Raw genomic sequence first — 24,078 nt, 5'->3', positions numbered from 1 at the left:
TCTGTTATTTCAAACAAACTAGGCAGGCAGAACATAGGCATTAGAAAACAAACTTTAAATATAATACAAATGAAACTGAAAGGAAATCTGCAGAACAACCTTAAAGAAGGAACGGTGCAAGCGAACAGAAGATATTAATGACAGGCTGAGCCATGGCATTAATTATACCATCCTGGCATTGGCGTTAAATCCCTGAAACAGCCTTAAGGATGCACAGAAATCCCCAGTTTGAACTGCGATTCTGTGCAGGGAGAACCGCGGGTGGCACTAATCCTTTGTGTAAGATGGGATGTTTCCTGCGCCTGTGAAAGGGGAACGTCACCGGTTACTTACCAAGGGCCCTTGCAAGAGAGGGGCTCGGTTCTAACATCACCAGAACCCACTGCTGGGGCACATTTCTCCCGGGAAGCACACCTGCACTGCCCGCAGGTCAGACAGGGCACAAAGCACGGCTCGGGATGCTCTGCAGGCTCCTGAGCCGCCAGAGCTGCCCCAGGGGAGTCAGCAGGAGAGGCTCGCTCAGGGGGGGCTAAGGCACGACATCCAGAGGCAGCAGTGGTGAGCTGAGGGGAGGGAGGCTGGAGGAGACTGGGAGGGGATCCAGAGCAGCAGGGGACAGGGAAGCAAACAGCACTGCGAGAGGAGGGGTCCAGGGGGTAGCAGGGACATGGGCCAGCACATGCCATATAAGGAGGCGGACAAACAAACAGGACAAAAACGGTGCTAGACAGGCCCTCCCCAAAGAAGGTCGTTCGTAAGTGCTTTAAAAATAAAAAATGCTGCTGTATTCCCTAGGAAGAGCCCAAGCTGGAAAACATGGTGAAGGCACTGAACCAGGCTGGATGGGGCTTTGAACAACCCGGTCCTTGCCCATGGCACGGGAGGCTGGAACTAGATGATCTCTGAGGTCCCTTCCAATCCAAACCATTCTATGATTTTATACTGAACAAAAAGCTGAGCTCAAGATTCAGGTTTTCCTCCAGTGTTTTATGGGTATTCTAGACCACATTTCAGTTTAGGCCTAGATCTACTGCTATTCTCTTTCTTTAAACTACTATTATTGTGTCTTCTTTTTCTCTCTCTCCTTTTCCCCCACCCCCAAAGAAAAACCACAGCATGCATCACTAACTTTTCCTAACTAGGTCTTCAGTTACTGCACTGCATATGAAACTTTATTATCTGAGAAAGTTCTCCCCCAAAGGGGAAAAAATACAGATACTCAATACACACAGACTCCTTCTATCCTCTTCTTTGAAAGAAGCCTAATAGAAGTACACATGGCTCTGTTCCCATAGAATGCAAACAACAAATATCAATCTTTTTTTTCCCCCTGTTCCTTCCACATTTCTTGGAAGATGTCCTTTTAATACAGTTTTTTTTAAGCATGTCTCAGAGGTTTTTAGACAGTTTCTTTCCCTTGATGTCATAATACTGAATTGGTGCATAGCCCAAGGACAAGCCATTATAAAGAGGAGACAGTTTCTAGGGAAGAGGTAGAAAAAAAAGTAATGCCTTGAATTGCTTTGTATAATAGATGTGTGTATCAACCATTCTCTTTATATGTGACTATGCTCTTAACTTCTTCAGGGAAATCTTACCAAAATTACAGGTTTTCTATGGAATTTTTTTATTATTATTTTGATCTGGAAGTATCAAGGGAGTGATGTTGAGCGAAGGATCTGTGTTTGCATGATTTAAAAGTAAGGACTGCACAGGAAGAGAGTAGTTAAGACGTAGATTTTACATACTGGGTCTTCAGTGGACTGATTTGGATTCATGGATACATAATTCTCTTCACTGTCGTGCGAGTCACTGCTGGAAGTTGTGCTATGAACTGAATCCGGTCTGGGAGACACGGGAAACCTGGAGGAGCTAATTACCAGGAATTATTTTACAAACAATACATCTCGAATATCTTAAACCTCCTGGTAAACAACAAAAATAAGCATATTAGAGCGGAAATTTTCATTCAAGTTTACTAGAGTGTCACATTTTTTGGTTATACACAGTCCCTTATATTTAATACTACAAAATAAAAATTCACATGGACACATTTTGTTTCAATATATAGACACACACACACACACACATATAACACACTTCCAAAGGAAACTTCAATTTGTATTACACAGGCTAAAAATATAATACACACACACATTTATTAACTTTCTAGTGAACAAAACCAATTAATCTGAATAAGGAAAATCTAAGAAACTTACTCTCGTGCAAAGCTTCTGGTGATAGGAGATCTAACTGGGGCTTGTAATTCTTCCCATTCAGGCAGAGGTTTTATTTCTAGTGGAGCTGGTTTTGCTAAGTAAGAAACAGATAATCTTAAAGCACAGAACATTCCAGAAAAAACTTTTATATAGCAAATTTTAAATTGTAAATACTAGTTAGGAAAAGGAGACACTGTTCAGTTCTCAGAAATGCATGTTATATTAATATATTTTTAATCTTTTCAGGTAATGAAAAGCAACATCAATGAAAAAACAATTAAAATGTAAATTTTTAAAAATCCACCACAATTTCAGAATTTTGCAGCATATACTTGTACACAGGAATTCTGTTTTGAAAAGAGATTCTGAAAGTGGCAGCATCAGGTTCTGCCTTTACCCTGCCACAATGACTTGTTGAACTGACAAGCCCAGGATAGGGCTGATGGATATTTCAGCAGAGCCAACTCTTTTCTTGGCTCAAGGACATTTATAATTATGTAAAATGTGCCCTCGCTGCCCTTACTGATGAGGTTTCACAACTCAAACTGTGGGCAGAACCTGCAGCTAAGACTAGGTCTGCAAAAGTGAGAGATGAGCCAACACCAAGAGGAGCTTGGCTCACTGCACTGCTTATCAAGAGATGAGCAGAGTGGTGGTGTGCTTCTGCCATGCATGACAGCTAATATTGTTCTCAAAAAAAAGTGCCATTTTTAAATTCCATTTTCAGAACAGAACCAAGAATAGACTACTAGTGAGAAACCCATTATCCCTCCCTCCAGCTTGTATGTCTCACCCCTTCTAAACATTAGGGAAAAAAAAAGTATAAAAAGACTTGTGGGAAAAAAAAAGAAAAAAAATTAAACAAAAATCACAGAGTCAAACTGCTATCGCAGTTTGGATCTCAACTTCATCCTCCCTAAAACTGTTTTTAGAAAATGAAATGCAATGTCCTTATAATATCACCCCTTCCTCTCCTTGCCCCCCACTCCATGAGTTTGCTGATTCACTATTGGCAGATTCACTAAGATCAAATGTCAGGCATGTAGCACTAGTTCATGTGGCATAAGAGCTGCCTTAAGTGACCACATGAGGAACTGAGAGAAATCAGTTGCCAGATCAGTGTGTTTGTCTCACAAGGGAAAAGCAGAACTGTACTCATTATACTTTCATTACACTCACTCCTCAGACTGAGTTTATTAAAAGGTCAACTATCATATACTGAACTTAAGAACTCCAAATTCAAATTTTCTGGATGACTATAAGTCTTTGGTATCCCAACACTTTTCTCCTTTTCCCTGTTAAGAAGTGACAATTCCACGCTCCAAGCATATCAAGCCTAGTCCAGTAATTCTGCCACTTTCACTCACTTGCTTATAAAAAGCTGCCACCACAGACTCCAAAGAGGAACTACAACTCATCCATCCAGAGATATAAGGTATCACATGAGATAAGAGTGGCAGAACTGAATGTGACATAGGCAAGATGATACTAAAGCGTGAGTGACACAAACTGATCTTTGTGCTTGATCTTGAGCTTGGCTCAAGTCCTCTGTAAAGGTCTGAGTCTACCTGGCATGTATAAACAGTGGGCAAGGTACTGCTCCAGCAGAAACAGAGCCAGGACTTTGTCCAAAGCCCACAGCAAAAATATTTCATCCACTTGCAATGGGTAACAACCAAAGGTAAGGATCAGTGATATTTCTGCGAGATTTTTTAACATTATTAATAATCTCCTCTACTTCTTGTGACTGTATGAGGCACCAACTCGGCATGATGGGCTCATCAGACTAATTGCAAACCTCATTAAGATGCATAAACAGATCTCTGCACTAGTATAGGGGCAGAGGATCAATATTTTTCTTCAGCAGGGGACCAAAGTGAGCTGTGATTTCAGGTTATTGCCTAACAAAAGTTATTTCAAGTATCTTACAAGTTATTATATATAAGTTACAAGTTATATATACATGCTTCTAAATAAACAGACAAAAGTAAATCCAAAATATGAAAAACTACAACTTAAGAGATCAGAACACCCACGTCAATATCAAGGAAATGTTTCCATGCACTGTTCAAGGAAAGCTGTTGCTTGGCACAGAAAATGCATCCATGATCTTAGACTATAACAGAAGTAAAAAGACTATGCAAGAGCTAAAGTTATTGTAGAATAACAGTTTTCTTAATTTTTGCTTCATTTATTTTTATAAAGCTCCATATACATACAGTGCTAAAGTACATACCCTTTCTTCTTGTAGTAAAGTCACCTATGGTTTGTGAATCAGTTCGCTCTAAACCATGTGGTTTAGGTCTTAAAATTTTAGGACTTTGACCTAATTGGTAAAAAGAAGACTCTCTTAATAATATTCTATTTGTAAGTGGAAAATTGGAATTTTGTAAACAAACAGCACAACCCCCTGCAGAAAGATTAATGCCACAAGCATAAGCAAGCTGCTCAAGGAGAGTTTTACAGTCTAGCTGAGGCTCACACTAAGGGCTTAAGCACCAAACCAGAAACAAAGAAAACACTGCATGCAAGTAATATGTTGGAGGCAAGCGTAAAAAGTGTACAAAAAGGCTAAAAAGTGCATCAACAAATACTGTAAATAATCAGTACTATTAACTGGTTTCATTTAAAAAAAAAAATCGTATTTGAGGGGTATTGAGCATGAAAGGGGAATAGTCATGTTTCAAACGCAAGTTGAGGTACCCTCAGGGAAATTAAATTCTCCTTAGTCACAATATTCCTTTGGAAATAGTGATACTCTTGGGAGATCTCCTATTCACTGGGCATCTCCCACTTGAGATGTCCAGAGAATCTTTTTCAGCAATGTATTTGTTAAATTTGTTCCCTAGAGGTCTCCATCTCTCTGTACCAAAGAACACCTCTCTGGCCCTGCAGGCACAGTGGGATTTTCTTTCCACTGTCCCTCCACCACAGCACACCCCAACCTCTGTCACAAACGACCCTGTCATGAAAATACCAATAAGCTCCCTACAGACACCAGTGGAACCCCCCTGCCAAAAAGGGTATTCTTTAGCCAACATGACCAAACTCTGCAGGTGTTCCAGGTCACATTTTAAATAAACATGATCGACAATGTGTAATAGCCCTAAGCTTCCATTAAAGTCTATCTGAAAAGGTGTTAATATCAAAAAAGGTGAATGCCTTCAAGAGGTCCACCAAGAAGCCTTCTGAAAGGTAAATCTTTACAATAAATCAAATGAAAAGTTTAAATCTGATAATGTTAGAAAATTGCCCTACAGCACAAAATGGAAAAGGACTGGTACAGACTCAGACGTGGGCTGGTACTCCCAGCGATGAGTGAGAATGCTTTTTAAAAAATAAACTTGGCAACAAACACAAGAAGTTTGCAAATCTCTACCCCAAGTGTTTTGCATATGAAATGCTCTATTACTGTTATCACTAAAGTATTGGGAATAATCAAATAACAACAAGAAAGGTAAACGCAAAGGTTTTATACTGCATCTTAACTTCTACACAGTGCTTCTGAGAGACCATGCAGGTAAGATAAAATTTATTTATTTACCAGTAGTGCTGCTTAGTAACTTCCTTAAAAAGAAAAGGACATGGAATTATTTTGACATAGACAGTTCTTTCCCAATTTCAAAATCAGATGCTCCCTTAAATGGCTCGATGTGCCGATGGAAAGGGTGAGCAGTTGGGCAATGCTGACCAAAGACACAGATTGCAAAGTGGAACACAAAAGTATTTCTGTACAGTGTACTGTTGACTGGAGCCAAGTCAAAAGCACGACCCAACATGTTGGTGTACTTAATTCTGAGCTGAACCAATACTCTTAAGTACCTTGCCTACAACTCTCTGATAAAAGCTGGCCTATATAAAAAGACCAGGACCTTAAAATCGATTGAACAAATGTAGAAGTTCAAATGCAAACACCTCTTATTAAGAACAATTTGATGCTCAATATCATTATGTGATCATATTAATTTCGTGTTCGGCAGTTTTAAAATCTGATTTAAAAGAAATCTGGCCCAATACAACTCAACTTAAAATGCCAATCAATTGACATACGAGCACAGATCATAAGTACAGTGAGAAAACTAGCAGAGGTAAGAGAGTTAATGAAATTATTTAAGCAGTGTGTACTTTATAACCTCTGTTCTTATAACCAAACAGACTGAAGTGCCTGAAACCCGTAATACAGAGATAAGCTCAAGGAACTCATGCCTGTGACTCATTATTTCTACTTATGTTAATGATGCTACGTGGTCTCGTGCAGCCAACCTTTCTGAACTATGATTAGCCCTATTTGTAAAACATGGGTATTATGTAACTGCCTGCTTCACACTTAATTTAGCACTTAAAAACCACTCCAAGATTTTCAGAAGTACAGGTCCCTATAATACTTCTCTTCCACATCAGACATAAACATACAAAACGCACTGAGCTTTCATCTCTTGCTGCTGGAAGACTGCTCAACCTCAATAAATGTCATGGCAAAACAGCTTGCTGCTACCAACCAGCCAGGATAGTGCAATTCCTGAAGCTTAATATGTCACAGAGAATTAAAATATTTGGGCAGGGTGTTTTCTTTTTCCTCCCTGCAAAACAAAACCCCAAAAGGCCTAATCTCCGTTCAGGAGCTTATACTGTGTAACAGGAAAGACCTGATACCGGGCAAAGGAAAAGGGGAGGGAAGGGGAGGGAGATCAAAATCACAAAACTGAGATTATGTATTTGTTTAAGTGTAGAATTCCTATACCCCCTTTTTGCCCATTTAAGAAGATCAAGTGACACGAGCTAGGGCACTGAAAGCCCTTAATAATATCCCTTAGTGCCTTCAAAAGACAGAATTTTCCCCAAGAGCACCTCTGAGAAGCAACAAGCTGAATATAATGCAGAGGAGAAAGTGCCTCATCCAGCACACTGATCTCCCTCATCTATCCCCAAATAATCACTAAAGGCAAGTGTCACAGGGCTGTTCTTCAAATCAGCACAGTGAAGGTGGAAGGACAGTAGGGCTCTATGGAAAGCCTGGCTCTGTACAGCATTCCAACGCCAGCAATATTGAGGAACACATTTCCTGTGGTTCCCACAGGCCCAGATTTACCTCATCTCATGTTCAGGCATTCACAAAAAACAACACTTTTAACTTACACACCTATTCTGGGAAAGCTAAATCCAGGGTTAAAAAAGAAAAAAGGTTTTATTTATGTAATTTTACTTTTTTTTAACCGAAAAGGAAATAAATTATGTTGCAACACCACTGGATGCAAACCTACAAGGGAGAAAAAAAAACAAACCTAAATAAATTATGTCAAGTGAAACCAACCAAACAAGAAGTGAAAATTAGATGTTTTCACTGTTCAGTCAAGTCACCACCTGTGAAATGCAAAATGCTACAGCCAGGAGAGAGAGAAGCTCAGCCTCTGCACGTTCTATCAGACGAACAGTGCACAAGGGCACTCTGAGCTGAAAAATCACTAATGAAGTCTATTTTTCTAACAAATGGCTGCTTGTACAAACTGCCAGGCAGAACAGGCGATGGTGGCTCCAGCATTAGAGCGCACTCAGACGCATGAATTCTGCTCCTGGCATTTCGGTGCATGTCAATGCTGCCTTTGTCTGAGAAGTCATCAGGAGAAGAGTCCATTTCACATGTTTGATTTGGTTTCAAATAACGGTTTCAGCTGAAAAACCTCTCGGGTTTTGCATCGGCTAACGTATTCTCTTGTTGTTTTCCATAAAACACTTGGAATATAGTGTTGAGGGGAAAAAACGGGTCCCACTGCAGCGAATTCCTGCATCGATGTAGGTGGGTCCCAATGTTTTTGTGGACGTAACACTGAAGAGCCTCATTTGTTTTCAGGTTATTGCCTCGAAGCAGCAATACTGAACATGACTTCTGTTAAGGACACTTCTTTCCCGACTGGCTGCTTGCTCCATGGCTTGCTGGTGAGGGATTGTACATCAGGAAATTGCAAACATCCTCACAGAAGAGGCCAACTCTCTATTTAAATATCAGCTATTTAGGGCTTAAAATTTTAAGGGAAATATACTAACGTGACATAAAATTTAAGAAATGTGTGATCTGTTAATGCTGTTTCCTGGCCAACGGGAGTAATCCACGTGAGACAAGGAGATCAGACATAGGAATGTTAGAGCAGTGCTCTACTTGGAATAGCAGGGGGAGAGCAAAAGTAAAAAACAGCTACATAAGTGCCCTGCATCCACAAAAGTACTTTCAGAGAGAAATAACAGCAGTTTCTTGTTTCCATTAAAAAATACACATCTTTCCCCCTTTCCTTTGTTACTAGAGGAAACCGAAATTTGCACTGAGGTCAAAGAATTCCCGTACTCAGAATCACTGTAGATTTTTCCTTGGAAAACAAGGCTGAAACTCATTGTGTTACTCCCACGGGATTTATTATTTGGTTTTCAATTCTGCAGAATAAACTCCCGCTTTCCTTCTCTTCCTCTTCCTCACCCCAGTGAACTCTGATTCCCAAGTACATGGTCTTCAGCACAGAGCTCTACAAATATCCTGAATTTGCTTTTTTATCTCTGTTTTTATAAGACTATTTCCTGCCAAGGTACTTCTAATTAGAAACATGTATTTAGTTATACAACATTCAAATGGATTTCCATAGTAATATCCACCATCAATCATGTGCTTTGTTCTGGTCAGTGATGTGACATGAATGGTGATAACTACAGCCTCTTTAGGACAGCAAAACCAAACTGAAATCAACTTATTCTTCAATATTATGAAATACAAAAAGCAGTCACCTAAAGAGAGGTTCTCCAGTTTTCTCAGACATCTTTACCTTCTCAAAATAACTTTTCTCAGAGAAATGGTACTTTGAATGCTCCAGAAATTAAGAATGAATTGGAAAAAAAAAATCTGATTATGAAGAAACCCAACTGGATGTGACAGCTAAGGTTCACTAGTATTCCTAAAATATTTGCCAAATGCCATGAAACTATTCAGAGAATACCAAAGCTATTAATCATCAAAATACTATTTGACTGCTCTAATTTGTGAGCAACTCTACATGTCTGTATTTTAAAATCCCCCAAAGCATGATGAACTAAAAGCATTCAATAACAAAGTACAGTGTTCTGGAGTGTTTATTGATTAGCAGTTCAAACCTGCACTAAGATTCATTAAGTGCAAAGTAATGGAATTTAACTTGTTCACTGGAAAAGTAAAGTCTAACATTAAGCCTATAAAAAAGCCAAGGGAACAGCATGACAATATGTGCATCAAAAACTACGTTTTCCTAAAAGAAAGCAATAAGCGCACGAGGAAGAAAAGAAAAATTCTATGGAGGGGGAAAAAACCAGGGCGTTATTACCCTTGTTCACTTGTTCCTGCTCTCCCTGGTGCCTTTGGAGTTAAAAACTACCATCTCTACCGGTAGCATCAGAGCAAGTATTGCAGTTTGTCTTTAGAAAACTCGTGTGTTTGATTTTCTTAAAGCCATTGTGTCCAGCAAAGCGGAGCGAGCTTCCTTTGCAGCTGCGACGCAGCCATCCAAACGAAATCTTTACTGAAATTATTTGTTGTTTCAAAGTTTTGTAAGACAAATCACAGCTGCAAGTTAAGGGCTGGAGTATCACAGCAAGGAGTTATGTAAACTTCATTTCAAGCTATTAAGTAAAAACTAGACTTGTAGAAATAATGTGTACAGGCACGGAGGAAGTTTAATTTTCAGCTAAATGGGAGCCTTTGGAGTTTGTGGAGGATCAAAGAAGAAAAAAAAATTCAATAAATTTGTATTCAACTTGCTTTAGGAATTTTGACGAAGCACCGAAACTTCCCCCCAAAACAGAATTTTTTAGAATTCCTAAACAGAATGAACAGGAGTTTCCAAGAGAGAAAAGAAGGATTAAATGCCTGGATTTCTTAAAAGCAAAATGAACACTACTTCTGTTCAAAAAAGTCATCACAGAAATTACAGTTTCTTTTTTAACTGATCTTTAGTTCAGTTTTTGCTGCTGATTAAAATCACCATTCAGATTTTTTTCAATGCCTACTTGTCCTAAAGCCTGAGAACGTAAGTGAACCTTTATTAAAGAACATGCAAGACAATCACGATAGCATAGAACACTGCAGTGTTGCCAGCTTCTAGTTATTATTATTATTTATTATTTTAAAAGAATTGTCAGCTCCTGTATTCACAAATGCTTTAACTGTTTCTCTGAAGTTTTATTTCAGGCTGGTGGGATGCTCCTCCTGCATCAGGACATGTAACATGTTCACGCTGTCCAACTTAAATATTTACATGTTTGAGTGTCTAACAAGGAAATTGTTCATTAGGCTATTTATAACTGCCTCCATGATTAATGAGGATTCTTAATTTCCTTAACAACTACCTACTTTACTTGGGATTTTTACAGCACCATTACTACACTACAACAATGGGTGATTATGCTGGTTATCCAGGAGCATCATAGCAGGTCCTTTGGGGACCAGAATGTGGCAGGTGCTTCCTGCCATGGGAAAGCTCTGTACACAAATACCTTTTCAAAGTGGGCTTATACTCTTACATCAAGAAAACTGGAATTTTCTATGAAGTTAATTCATTTGGGAGATGCTCATGAGGAGCCATGGCCAAGATACAGCCACATTTTTAGAAGCAATCCACATATTTGTGGTTTAACCACAGAAATAATGTCTTTTAACATCTTAAATGAGAAAAAACTATGAGAAAAACAACCAGATAAAATTTTTAACATTTTTAAAAACAATCACAATTCCCAACTCCATGAGAATTTTCTTCCTCTCCCTTGGTTTGTTTTGTTTGTTTGTTTTCTTGTTTTCAAGCTGCAACTGGGTATTTTCTTGGCATGAAAAGAAAAGTGTGCATCACCCACTAAATCCAAGTCTAAATCCAAGTTCACCACATGCTGGGCTGAAAATTGCCTGGGCCAAGCAGCAGCCTCTTTTAAAGGCAATCCTATGGACTTAAGTCATAGGAAGCATCTCAGATTAAATTTTTGTTGAAATATAAGCCTTTAAAAAAAAAAAGTGAAAATGCACTACACTGGTTATTGGTTATTTCAGCAAAAAAATCTCTGCAATCCTACCCAAAACCCATGTTGTAAACTGGGATTCCCAAATTTTGTATTGCCTCTGTCAGCAATCTGATCCTGAGGGTATCATTCTAACTCAGCTCCCCGTGACTCTGAACTAGGACCTGTGCTAAATGGAACTCTCTCATAAGGTGTTTTTAAGTACTATGGATCAAAAACATGACTAAAATTACATTTATATTCATTCATGCATTACATTCCAATATTATACTGAAATGAATGAGATTAAATTTTAACTTTCATTCCATCATGGTTATGAATTGCTAATTCAGCCATATGCCCATAGTTCATACATTTCTTTGCAGAACCTTAAAATACCCACTTTGGTAGAAGTGGTCTCAGAAAAAAGAATTTACCAAGTTAATGTAAGCTGGGCATCAAACTGAGACTCTGAAGAAGTAAATTCCACCATCCCCAATTCCATCGCTGACTTAACAGTTTGATTCAGATATTGAAAAACCAGTCAAGATGACAAGCACAGATTTCAACTTTATGGATGAGATGATGCCACACAGCTATAAGGACTCCTTCTGTAGGGCTCCTAAACAGTTATAGTTTTTAAAAAAATCTGATTTTGTAGATGTTTGGTCTTAAAGTCTTGGTTTAAGATGACATACTCCATCCCCCAAGTCCTGGAAATAAACCCTTGGGCAGGAGGGGGTCACTGGCATGCCCAGAGGTTGACAGACACTCTCATCTCAAATTCTGTGTCACTCAAAGGCTTCCTGCTGACCTATAAAAAAGAATTCACACCTTTTTCCTTTCATTTTTGACCAGGCACCTTTTCCTTAAAATAGGTTGAACAGGTGTTCTTTGTTGCCTTGGCTGCCCACCGTGTTTGGGCACCTTTAATTCCACTGCTCCTTCTTGGATAAATATTGTTTTGAGGAAGGAACACGTCACTGTCACAACAAATGTCACAATTGCTCTGTGGCAGAACCCTTCACAGTCTTTGAGCAATTCAGTGAGTAAGATTCAACTGCATGGATGGATGCAATATTTCTTCTGCTCGAAGCCTTTTGCTAGCAAACACGCTTCCAAATTAGCATCACGACTACATGCAACTGTGGCAAGCTAAAGCGGCCAAAGAGCAGAAATACAAAAATCAATACAAACACTGGTTCTATATAACTAAAGAAATAGCACCCTGAAAAAAAAATTAAATTAAAAAAGATTTTTTTTTTATCATTCAATTACAGGTGAATGCAGAGAAGCACCTGCCAAATGCTCTCCATTTTGTTCCAAGCCGTACATCACTTACCTTTTGGTATGCTTCTTTAAAGAAAAAGTAAAGTGCTCTGATTCAAGTTATTGAGGCAGGGAGCCAACACCATGTTTTGAACATGGTTCAAAACTGCAGTTTTATTTTTCAGAAAGTACTGGAAGCTCCCTGTATTTACAGAAGCAGCTGTGAGCTAGAAAATGAAACTATGTGAACCTGTAGCGTAATCTCAAGGGGCTCTGTCTCTATTTTTTTTTGTTATTATTTTTAATCCATTTTCTAAAGCAAAGCTTTAAAATCCAGTGGGAAAAGACACAGGGTATGTCATAGCTCACCATGGCTCCTGGTCCTGGCTACTCCTCCAGCTGGGAAGACCAAAGGGCCTATGCCTCTCAGGGCTGTGCTGCACAAGTACCCTCCTCAAAAGACTGTGCACGTACTTTAGTAAATTTTAGACCTATTACCTACATTTAGTTTACCTATGTTAATGATTTTTCATAAATCAGTCCCCTGTCAGTCACTACTTCTACATAACTGTAGAAATTTGGAGAATATTAATGATTAGATAAATTACCCTGAACGTCAGCTGCTGTATGAGAGCTGTGAAGACACTGCACACTACAGTCACTACTGCCGATGGACAGACTGCCAGGTCCTTGCTGCCTGACACATTATTCTTCAAAGACAGCAGAACCAGAAGAAAGTGAGTATCTGTTTCATGTCAGGTGTACAGAATAGAACAGCAAAGGGGAGAGCAGGCTATATGCCAGAGAAGGGGCCCTGCCATCACCGAGCCCTCCACTTTCTACTCTTGTCAAACTATACTGCCTGTAAGCTGTAAGCCCTTAAACCAAAGGAAAGCAGAGGAGATGCTAAACACATACATCTGACAACAAAAAGCAGTATATTCTTTCTTTATCTGCTAGTTTCACCGCATTATTTCTTTGTCAAATGCATTTTTAGCACTGAACAAACTTCCCTGGCCCACACCAACATGACTGAGCTAAAGCTAATGCTCATCTGAAAGGCAATGGTGATACTTCTCGTAGCTACTAAAGAGCAATTGTTACTTGGAGGCAGTGCAAACACTATTTTTGCAGCAATCTGTAACCAATAAAAAAAGATACAGCACCTTCTTCCAAGAGAACAGGAGATGTGCCCTCACAATACCTCACCCAAACACACCCGATCTCTGTGGTAACGCCATCTCTTAGAGAAGCACCAGTGGTCTTCAACAGAAATTCTTGAACCAATGGCATATTAAAAAACCCCAACATTTAATGGAGCAATACCCAGAAGGTAAATATTTTATGTTCCATTTCCTCCCTTTCTGTGTCTGCCAAAGATTTATTGAACCTATTGGCCAACTCAATACTTTCTATGCACTCATTTGTAGCAGAAGAGCGTTGCAGTACATTTACATAAGCAGAAACAACCTGATAGTAGAAGCTGCTACAAGAACTTGAAAGCTGAAAAAGCAACACAGAAGAACATAAAGCAAACACTTGTTTTAATTAGGTAAAGGTCCACTTAAACAAGAGTTTTATCCTACTTTAATTCAAAAGAAACTGCAGTTTTATTTTCCCAAAGGTATATCTGGAAGGAGTTATTTGCTTGGAGAACTCAGCTACTAAAATGGGAATATATTACCATTCTGATGTGTCATCATATCTGCTCTTCACAACAATGGAAAACTCACAGTAATGCGCTTGATAAAATTTGAGTGAGGCTGTGTGTATATGTGTTACTAAGATAAAACCCTCAGTGATAAATCAGAATCATTACCACTCTTGGTAGCTCAAGATCTTCACAACATTTTTTGCAGCCCCTAAGCATTTACTATACAATATTTACTTTCAGGGACAGTTTTACTTTAAAATTATGTTATCTTGTAAATGACATTAAATAATCCTATTATTTTACAGTGGTAACAGCTTCTAAAAGTCTACAGGCAAAAATTTCAGCCAGTCACTCTACACTTATTCAGAGGTATGTTAGCACATCTAAAAATCTTTTCCCTAATGTTAGCTAGTTCTTTCTAGCTGTAAAGCATTTGAGGATGGGAGCAAAGCAGGAGCCTCACATGCCACTTTCAGAATGTGAACCACTAATTCAGTTTCAAAAAGAGATGCAAGAGCAATGATGTTGCACCAGCAGACATCTGTGTGGCAGCTTTGCACTGCCAACAGCAAAAGTGAGATGCTTTTAAACACAGAAGTTTACTGCTTTTGAAGGTCAAACATTTTATCAGTAAAATACACAAACTGGCCAGTCAGGGAAAATATTTTAAATCAGTTCAGTGCTTATTTTGAGAATATTTTCCATTATCAGCTTTCATCAATCTGTTACTGTCCAGTATTTCTTAAGAACTAAGCAAAACTACTGTCTGGTAAAACAGAAACAATTAGACACATGCATAGAGCCAAGGTCTTGAAAAAGGCCATGCCTTGCTTTCTGAAGATGGACAGGCAGGAATGAGACATTCCATTTCACACTGAGCTCATCTATATGATCATGATACTATCTACATCCCTTAATTACAGGCTGTTTTCACCTAGTGGGAAAAATACTAATTTAAAGGTTTAGTTAGTGAATATTTTAGACCATCTGAATATTTGCCATCAAGCTTTCCTACAATGAAGTCAGGCATTCTGAATGTAAATACTAATTTTTTCAAGTGCACAAGATTAAAAATAGGACTTACTCATATGTAAAATAGTGCAGAGACTTGACCTAATGTTCTGTAGTTGCCACTTCTACAAGAAAGTTAGTTATCTTGTCTGAAAAACTGCATAGTGGGGGAAACAAGTTCCTTAAGCATTTGCCTGTATTTCTGACAAGATGGCTGATAAAAAATTTCAGCTGAACTGGAAAATCCAAGCTATTTATTAGTGATTCTCTATACAAGTATCTCTTATAGACACATTGAAACCCTATCTTCTTTGTTCCTTAAGAACACCAGTCACTCAAATAATCCTTATTTAAAGGAAAAGTAAACACAGTGTGCACCAGATTTACAAGATTAATCTTTTAGGATAGATTTAGAAGGGCCTTCTAAAGTGAAAATGTGTACTGCTCCTGTACCAAGCATTGTTATGGCTATAAATCTGTATTTTATCCAGTGCCTTGTGTGCTCTCTCTGCATCACGAGTGTCTCCTATGTATGAGGACTAAAACTCACACCTCTAAATGTCAGCAATTCTGTGTCATTTTTTCTTTAGTAACTGCAGGGCTATCATATAAGCCTATGCTTGTATTTGGCACTGTTTTTGTGATGCTTTAATATTGTTAAAAATAATCCTACGATCCCTTTGTGTTACAATTATCTCATAGGATAAAAATTATTTTTAAAATAATTTCTAAGAATATGGTAATTTTCCACTAACTGGAAGCTGGGAGAGCTATGTTATTTTCTTAGATGATAAGAATTAGCTTCTAGTGGACATTTTCCTCACCTTTTCTGTCTGGTTTGAGGTTCCGATCCACTGGCGGTGGCTCACATTCTGCAGCAGGTACCGACCGTCTGGGAGGGGTCTTTGGACTGGACCTGAAACCCATGTGAGCAGGAGGAGGGACTTGCTTTCCAAATAATGGAAAATCAAACGTGCCTGGTATCATTGGTACATAGTTTGTTTCCTGGATGGGTTCAGTGAAGCTGCTGGAATGCTGTCGTGGAGGAGAGTTGGGATTCATTGGGACATAATTTTCATCTAGTTCTTCACTTGAAACACTTCCCACTGTCAACATGCTTCTGTTTTTCTAGAATTAACATATATTTCCTTTAACAAAATAAGTTATGCAATCAGCTGTGAATCATATGAGTTTTTTAACCTAATCTACTCAGATTAATACTGAAACTGAAAAATCACAAACACCGTGCAACTTGCTTTTTTACACAGGAACCAAGAGCATTCAAGCACTGTCACTGTCGCCTCACATCAGATCAAGTCATACTTACAAAGTGGTTATGGAAGCCCTCCAATGAATTAGATCTGTCATTCGGAAACGTTCGTGGAATATCATAACAGTCTTGAGAACTAATTTCTAAAGAAACGAGAAGAGAAAGTGGCTATTTATCATCCTTGTTCCTGTCACTTGGCACCAGGCATCCAGAGTCTGTTGTTATTTACTGTCTGCTTCTGAGAGCATACAAACACGCCTCCTGAAGCTGTGGCCCATAGATTTTATCTGTACTTGGGAGGACTGTGCTCACAAACAACCTTAGCACCCATCAGTCACAACGTGAAGCTCTTATGGCGGCAGTTTTCCACAGTGAGAAAAGAAAAAGGAATTTTTGCTTTTAAAGAAGCAGCAAAGTCTTTCTTTCAAACAAGCACCTGTATGAACTCAGTGTAAGAGTCGGAATCTGGGCCCTCATGAAAAAGCTATTCTAAAATAAACAAATGGCAGATGTAGTTCAGGGTCTGGAGAAAGGTTTCCTGACTGATACCCTTCCCTTGGAAAGTGCTGATTCAACAGGATTCCATCTGTTGCAGGAACAGGTGAATCCCTTCTCTCAGCTCCCCAGTGTGGTCTCTGCAGAAGCAGAGATCTCTCCATTTTCAGAGTTGTGGCTCCTAGCAGTCCCCACTAAGAAGGTCTCGATCTTCGTGGCTGGTTCTTTGGTGGAGAGGGGTGTTTGTGGGACACCTGGCTCCCAGGTGCTGCTCATCCATGCAGGTGGCAGACTGCCTTATCCTGCAGCAGGCATGCCCCTCCTCCTGATGCCAGTACAGAAAGTGGGAAAACTCTGGGTTTTAGCCCCACCTTGCCCTGTAAAAAACCTCTGAAGTTTTTTTTGAGATTTCCATCTCAGAGGAAAAATAAACACCTCTGCTATTGAGCACCAAATTAAAACAGTATTTTCAGGAAGGCTACTTTTCCTGAGACAGAGAATCTCAGCTTTAGTGTAGGAATATTCACCTACAAACTTAGGAAAATGAGAGAAGGTAAGCGGAGCAAACAAGGATCTTTCAGGGTGTTACTTTGTAATTTTAAAATGCTATCAACCACCAATATTGTTACACTCAGCCTACAAAATGAATGACAAACAGGACAATACTATTTGAGTACCTGTATGTCACATCCATTCTGTATATTGCCTCCTCTAAAAGCCCTGTTCCCATCCCCTCATTTCAGCCTCTCATCCCATACCAAGCACAACTCAAACAATTCTCCTTTCAAAAGACCTCTAACACTAGCATTCACCATAACCAGCTTAGAATTTCACTCTAAAAATAACACTGTAATACCCACCTGCTTCAGGAACCTAAAAAATGATGGAAGTCAGCACAAAAGTAGTTAACAAGACAATACACAAGGCAGCACATCTAGAGTACCAACATTTAGGTAGCCACAAGGAATAACTTCAATTTTACTTAAAAACTGCACTAAGCATGTCAATCACAAGTAATGAAATAAAGGTTAGTGGCAATGATCACCCAATCGGGGTTGATCTCAAAGCTGTGGGTATACACCAAATCCCACTGACCTTCATGAAACTCTTTTAGCTTCTGCAGATTGGACCACAATTTACTAACTTTGGTCGTTCTGAAAGACTGATAATGGCAGTATTGAATTCAGTTATATGAGCTTATTAGGTATCAGAAAAAAAAAAAAAGATTAGTTCTTCACTGGTGTTTTCTAAAGATGAGTAACACCACAAATATGTCTGGGTCTTCAAATATTTTTAGCCAAGACCAAATGCCACAGTGCAATGTCCATCCCTTACTGATGTTCCCTTTAATAATCTCTTTTACCTCTTTCTTACGTACTGTGACCACAGACTGCCTTGTGAAGGGCTACACACTTGTTTCCAAGGGCTAGAAACGCCGCTCACATCGTTCATATCCCACCATCCCTCACGAGAGCACACCATTTAGCACAAAAACTCTGCGGAGTACTGACCTTTCCGAAAGATATTCAGATCTCCAGTTGAAATGGTATTACTGCGGGAGGGCGGCACTCCTGCTGTGGGGATGCAGTAACTACTGTCCGTGTCGGAAGCAGTGCGACTAATGCTACATGTTTCCACAGGAGACCGATCTGCAGCGTGGTGAGGTTTTGGTGGCCGAGGCGGAGGAATATCTGGAATAGTCTCCAGTTTTGAAGTCTGAGACAACGTTCCCTCCGGAAAAGTTCGTGGAATCTGATAAGTACCTCCAGGTGTGGGGGGAATGTCGTAGCTAATGGAGACGTGTCTCATCTGTGCGTCCAGCGAAGACGTTGCCGACGGCGCGTTGAAAACGTGTTGCTCTCCTTCCGCGTCAGTCCCAGACGGAGACGCTGCCTTGGGTAAAACATCCTGGGAGTAACTCCTGGGCAGGTTATAGAGGCTGCAGTCTGCCAGCGTCAGTCCGGTCCGAGAAGGAGGGGAGTCATAGACCCCTTGCTGCGGAAAGAAGCCGTTCACAGCGTGCTTGCTCGCTGAGGGAGCGGGGTTTTTGTGGGAGGGCAAGTTATCATTGCAGTCTGTTTCAGAAGAGCTGGATTTTGCCGAGTCAGCGTGAGATCTACATGTGAGATTGTAAGATTAAAATGTTGGTGAACAACACAAAGGAAAAACAAACATTACAAGCGATAGACACAATGTTTGGAATGTAAACAACTAAAAAGTCTGTCAGTGTCTTCCAAGTTTTTATTTTTATTTTTTTAAAATGAGATGCAGGAACTCAATTATCAAACAAATAGTAGTGCTTAAGGATCCTAAGTGACTACATATGTACAAATCCATGCATGTGAAACACATAATACAACTGTGGAGCTTTACAAACAGCTCCACAACAGGTTGATATTTCATAAAGCAAGTGATTTCCATGATGCCAATTTGGAGCAGTTTTTTTGGCAGCTGGGGGATTTTTTTATTTGGTTTGGGTGCTGGGGGGATTTTTTTTTTATTGTTATTTTTTTAACCCATGTTGGCAACTAGCAGCACTTTAATGGCATAGTTAAAGATAAAAATAAGACACTCCATTCTTGGGTTTACAGTACTTGCTAGTTCTAATCAGTATGAAAAAGATGTTAAGAGGAAAAAAAATGACTGCTTGTAATGCTCTTAAATGTGTGCCTGATGTTGTACTGACCACATAAAACTCATTTGAAATATGTAAAGGAAAGAGAAGTAGGAGATAAGAACATAAATAGGAGGAAAACAGTATGCTCTTTGAGGGGAAAAAAAATCCATAGGTTGCATGTGCAACAGAGTGCTTTTGTCTTGAATGCAAATTAAGGCAGTGGTGTTAGATAAAGCTGCACAGCTGTTTACCTTTGATTTCTTAGGAAATTCTTTTATGAGAATAGCACTCACTAGTAGTGGTACTAACCAGTACTAATGTTTACTAAGTTTACTACCAGTAAACTTACGTGGAAAGTAACCACGTTGCAATGATTTTATTTTCTTTATAAACCTCCCCAGTTACTGTGCTCCAGGCAGAGAAATTCTGTTATTACTGGTCTTGATTCTGTATTGGACTCCTTGCTTAGATGAAAGTCAAGATAGTGGCAAAACACTGGTGGAGTTAAGGCAGTCCACACGCTTTTTGACCAATCATACCATGATATTTCCTACTTTCATTAGCACAATACCATACATTGTGTTAATTTATACATACATACGTAAATATTTCATCATGCATATGTTTCAGTGAACACCTGCTACTCTTATTAAGCTTGATTAAGCACGTGGACCACACAGTTCTGAAACTTTTGAGGAATAAAATACATGAACTACCACAAGAAGCATTTTCCCCCTTATTTAAGAGGCTTGCTACCTCAGAGGGATCACAACCAATATTTATTATACAAATTTCATTTGTCAGCAAGTTTGCACAAAAATTTCTTTCTCAAGGGACAGCTGCGTTTATCTCCCAGGGTTCTGGCAACCTGAGGAAAAAGGAATCCAGTTTAGCTATCCAATTAAATTTCCCCTGCAGTCATCAGAGAAATGGAGACTGTGAAACACAATCTGTTCCTCTTAGATATCCACGTAAACACGAGGAATCCCTCACAAAGTGCCTCTCTGACAGCTATCAAGGGAACCAACATGGTTAGCTTGGAATGGACATCTGCAGTCAAGAAAAATGTCATTCACCCAACCAACAGAACTTTTTGTTCTGTTTAATAGCAGAGATACAATCTTCCACCAGGATGAGCAGCTTATGAGATTTCTCTCACTGCAATTATATGACCTTCTCCTGTTAGCTTATTCTTAGGGGTTTTGGCTTTTTTTTTTCATCAGAGAAATGCTCTGGTTATTATTTTAAACATAGTTTTCAGTTCTGTCTTACTGGCCAGAACTGGTTTCTAGGTAACTCAGAACATTAATCAGCATTAGTTTAGTGGACTCTCTCCCAAAAATAAGAGAATTTTCTCATTATTTATCCTTGGCACAACCAGGGAAGCAAAACTTCCTGTATTCCCTCCAGTGCTGACCATGAAAAAATTATATCTCTTGTCTCTTAACAGTTTACTCCCTTTGCCTCAGAGCTTCAAGAATTCACAAATGAACCACTGGAGGTTTAAAACATTTGCAAAAAGTAGAGCCCATAGGACTGAAGGAATTACACGAGGTTACAGACCGCGTAATAAATTGTCAACAGTGTGACCGGTAACACTGAGCTCAGCCCCTGCTGCAGCCCTTCCTCTTTACTCAAAGAATTGATTCAGGAGTTCCTCGCTTTCTAGATGTACTCTTCCAGTTCCATGACATTCATTCAGACTGAAATCTCAGCAAAAGTCAAATGTTTTTCACATAAGCAAGTGTGGCGAGGATTGGGATCTCTGTTTTTCATGCCATAAAAATAAAGCGGGCAGTCTAGAGAAGCTGGGCACCGACAATCAATTGCAGAACCAAAATTATTAGTTCCAGTTCACTAGGATATACTTTAAAATGAAAAAAAACTTCTAAAACTACAGAAATAAAACATCGACACTACATTTATCTTACGAAAACACACAGGACTATATAACCAGAGCTCAAAAATGCAACAACAGCACATGTACAATGCCAGTGCTTAAGGATTACCCATCACATGCAAGCAACAAATGCTTTTTTAAATATAGGAGTTTTTCTGGGTCAAAGTGGATGGTGCTGCTTCTTGACCACAAGCACTTAGAAGACTTTCAAAAACCATGACGCATGAGACAGCCAGGTCTGTAATTTGCTTAGCTGATGGCAACAACTTACATTTCTCATTATAAGAGGGCATTTCTGATTTACTTCATAATTTTCAATCTTTTGGAATCAACCTCTGTCTACTGAAACAGTTTTCAAAATATGAATCGGTTGTAACCAACCTGATTTTGCAAGACTAAAAGTTTGAAGACAGTCTGAAACAAAGAAAGCAGTTTAAGTCCAAACAAAGTCAAGGAATTCAGCCTCTGAATTTTAACTAGTTTTCAAAAATCAGCATTAACCACTGATCATGATAAGAACACCACGTACAATTCTGAAAATGCACAGTGCATAGTTGACAGGAACAAACTTTACTTGTGGGGGTTTTTTTTGTTTGTTTGGATTTTTTTTGACAGGATGCCCAATGACTTCTCTACTTTGGGAATTTTAATTTTTACCAAGCACTTTAGTATAGCTCAATAAAAAAACCCCAATTGCCTTAAATATTCTATTAACAACTGGTTATTAAGATAAGCATTATTTTTTTATATCTCAGTTTAAAACAATGGCAAGGCTGGATATAACACAATGATAACTCCTCACTTTATAAGCAGAGGATGGCTATGACATGAATTCAGTGTTATCACAAGTGGATATCATGTATCTCCAAATTATGCTCAGTGGCCAAGCTATCCCTTACCCAGTATTAGGATTGGACATCTCTTTCCACATATCAAGAAAAGAAAACTGTGCAGCCTGCTGGACTACAAAGACTAGGCATTAAGGTGCACAGAGAAGAGGTGCAAGGGGAATCCAGTGAAAAGTATCCACATCCTAAAAACTACATGTTGACAGAGACCCAGCAAAAAATGTTTAAGAAGTGTTTTAGTCTGAGGGGCAATCATCCCATTTTTGAAAATGATGTATTCGGGCTGGCTTGACCACTCATCCTTTCCAGCTGATTCTTTTCCCATCTGCAGGAATCAATATGACTGATTAAACAGAATATTACGAACGATATGGTAGCAAAACTGCTCTTGTGTGCAAGTAATCTGGGACAAATGAGCAAGCACAGAAAAGAAATGTGGTAGATATGTAAATAAATAATAACCCAGCTTTCTTTCCAGAAAATTCAAGCCAAAGTTACAAGGTTCTTCTGTTAAAACTCACAGAACACCATGCAAGACGCATCTCAAGCAAACAATATTTTCAGGCAAGTTAATGGCTCTGTCATTAATTTCTCACACGTGTGCCAAGAATGGCTACTGTTCACTCACTGCAGTGGAATCTTTTTACTTTCAAAGTCTTCTAACAGCAGGTATTCCTGCCCTTCTTCTGAGAGAAAGGGTGACCCTTGGCTGGTTCATAAACATAGGAGAGATGGGGAAGACAGCGTTTAGTATTTCAGTACACCCCTCGAATGAGCCAGAACAATAAGCGGGTTGGAAACAGTCTTTGGCTGCATTTTCCTCTCTAGGATCCAAATGCAAACCTTAAAATCTCACTAAATGTTACAGTCAAACAATACTCTTTCTCAAGTCAAGAGTGATCGGAGCATAAAACTATTTTAGACAAAATACAGTGTGATTGTTACAGCTGCAACTGCTGCATCCAAGATGTTCTCACAACAGTATGTGGTGCACTGTATGACATTGTAATGAAGCATTTCAAAACTATTTACTAGTTCTGAAACACCACAATTCTCAAAAAATTCCAAAGAGGCAGCTTGGATACTTCCTCTATATTTCACAGTCCCCCATCTTGCCCAGAAAAGAACCTCAAAGCCTTGAAATAAAATTCAGTGGTTCCCAGATTACCTATAAAGTAAAATGTACAATTAGAATAGAAAACGTTCCCTCTGCGTATTGGCAACTTTTAAGTCTAAAGGGAAAACATCATAAAAATAAAACCATTTAATTAACAGTACCTGCCTGTTTAATTACAGCTATTAAGCTTTGCACTTTGCACTAAGTCTGTATGAAATACACAGATATATTGCTTCAAGCCTGGAAATTATTAGGAAAATGATGAAGCCATTTAATTTTTTTCTTCGCTTTTAAGGATGTGGACTGGGGTAGTGCACAGAGTGCACTCTTACTGATCACCTTAGTAACATGCTACACAGGTACACAAAGCTCTAATTCCATAGGAAAAGGTCTATATGCTCTATATTCTGGCCCAAATCCAGCAGAATACCTACTTTACCAGACAGAAAACATAAAGAATCCTTTTAGGTGGAACTGAAAGTCTAGCACAACTACTATTCTGAATTTTCATTATTACAGCCTTTTTAATGAAAGGACACAGTTATTTAGCAAATTTAGCTACATATAATACATTAAGCCCATATAATATCCAAGTGATCACAATGCCAATGTTTCAGTCTTCAAATGTTCCTACAAAACCATCATTCATTTAAACAATCCCTACACTCCCAAAGATTTTGA

The 24,078-nt window shown here is 39.0% G+C and overlaps 1 protein-coding gene across 3 annotated transcripts in view; it reads right to left on the bottom strand.

Moving 5' to 3' along the window:
• The window catches only part of GAB1 (GRB2 associated binding protein 1), a 72,335-nt gene that overhangs the window by 4,617 nt on the left and 43,640 nt on the right, over positions 1-24,078 (bottom strand). Inside the window, exons 4-10 of one of the 3 annotated variants that reach the window (XM_029960919.1) lie at positions 22,909-22,989; positions 18,427-19,031; positions 16,478-16,563; positions 15,975-16,278; positions 4,456-4,545; positions 2,220-2,313; positions 1,749-1,872 (exon numbers count right to left, since the gene is read on the bottom strand). In XM_029960919.1, the coding sequence (XP_029816779.1) occupies positions 1,749-1,872; positions 2,220-2,313; positions 4,456-4,545; positions 15,975-16,278; positions 16,478-16,563; positions 18,427-19,031; positions 22,909-22,989 (1,384 nt within the window). The remainder of the gene's footprint in view (positions 1-1,748; positions 1,873-2,219; positions 2,314-4,455; positions 4,546-15,974; positions 16,279-16,477; positions 16,564-18,426; positions 19,032-22,908; positions 22,990-24,078) is intronic. The other 2 variants (XM_018074134.1, XM_018074141.1) reach the window with 2 other exon arrangements.

Source organism: Manacus vitellinus, unplaced genomic scaffold (assembly GCF_001715985.3).
Source record: "Manacus vitellinus isolate BGI_N305 unplaced genomic scaffold, ASM171598v3 scaffold_0_pilon, whole genome shotgun sequence".
Classification (NCBI taxonomy): domain Eukaryota; kingdom Metazoa; phylum Chordata; class Aves; order Passeriformes; family Pipridae; genus Manacus; species Manacus vitellinus.
This window is presented reverse-complemented; position numbering and strand designations above follow the sequence as displayed.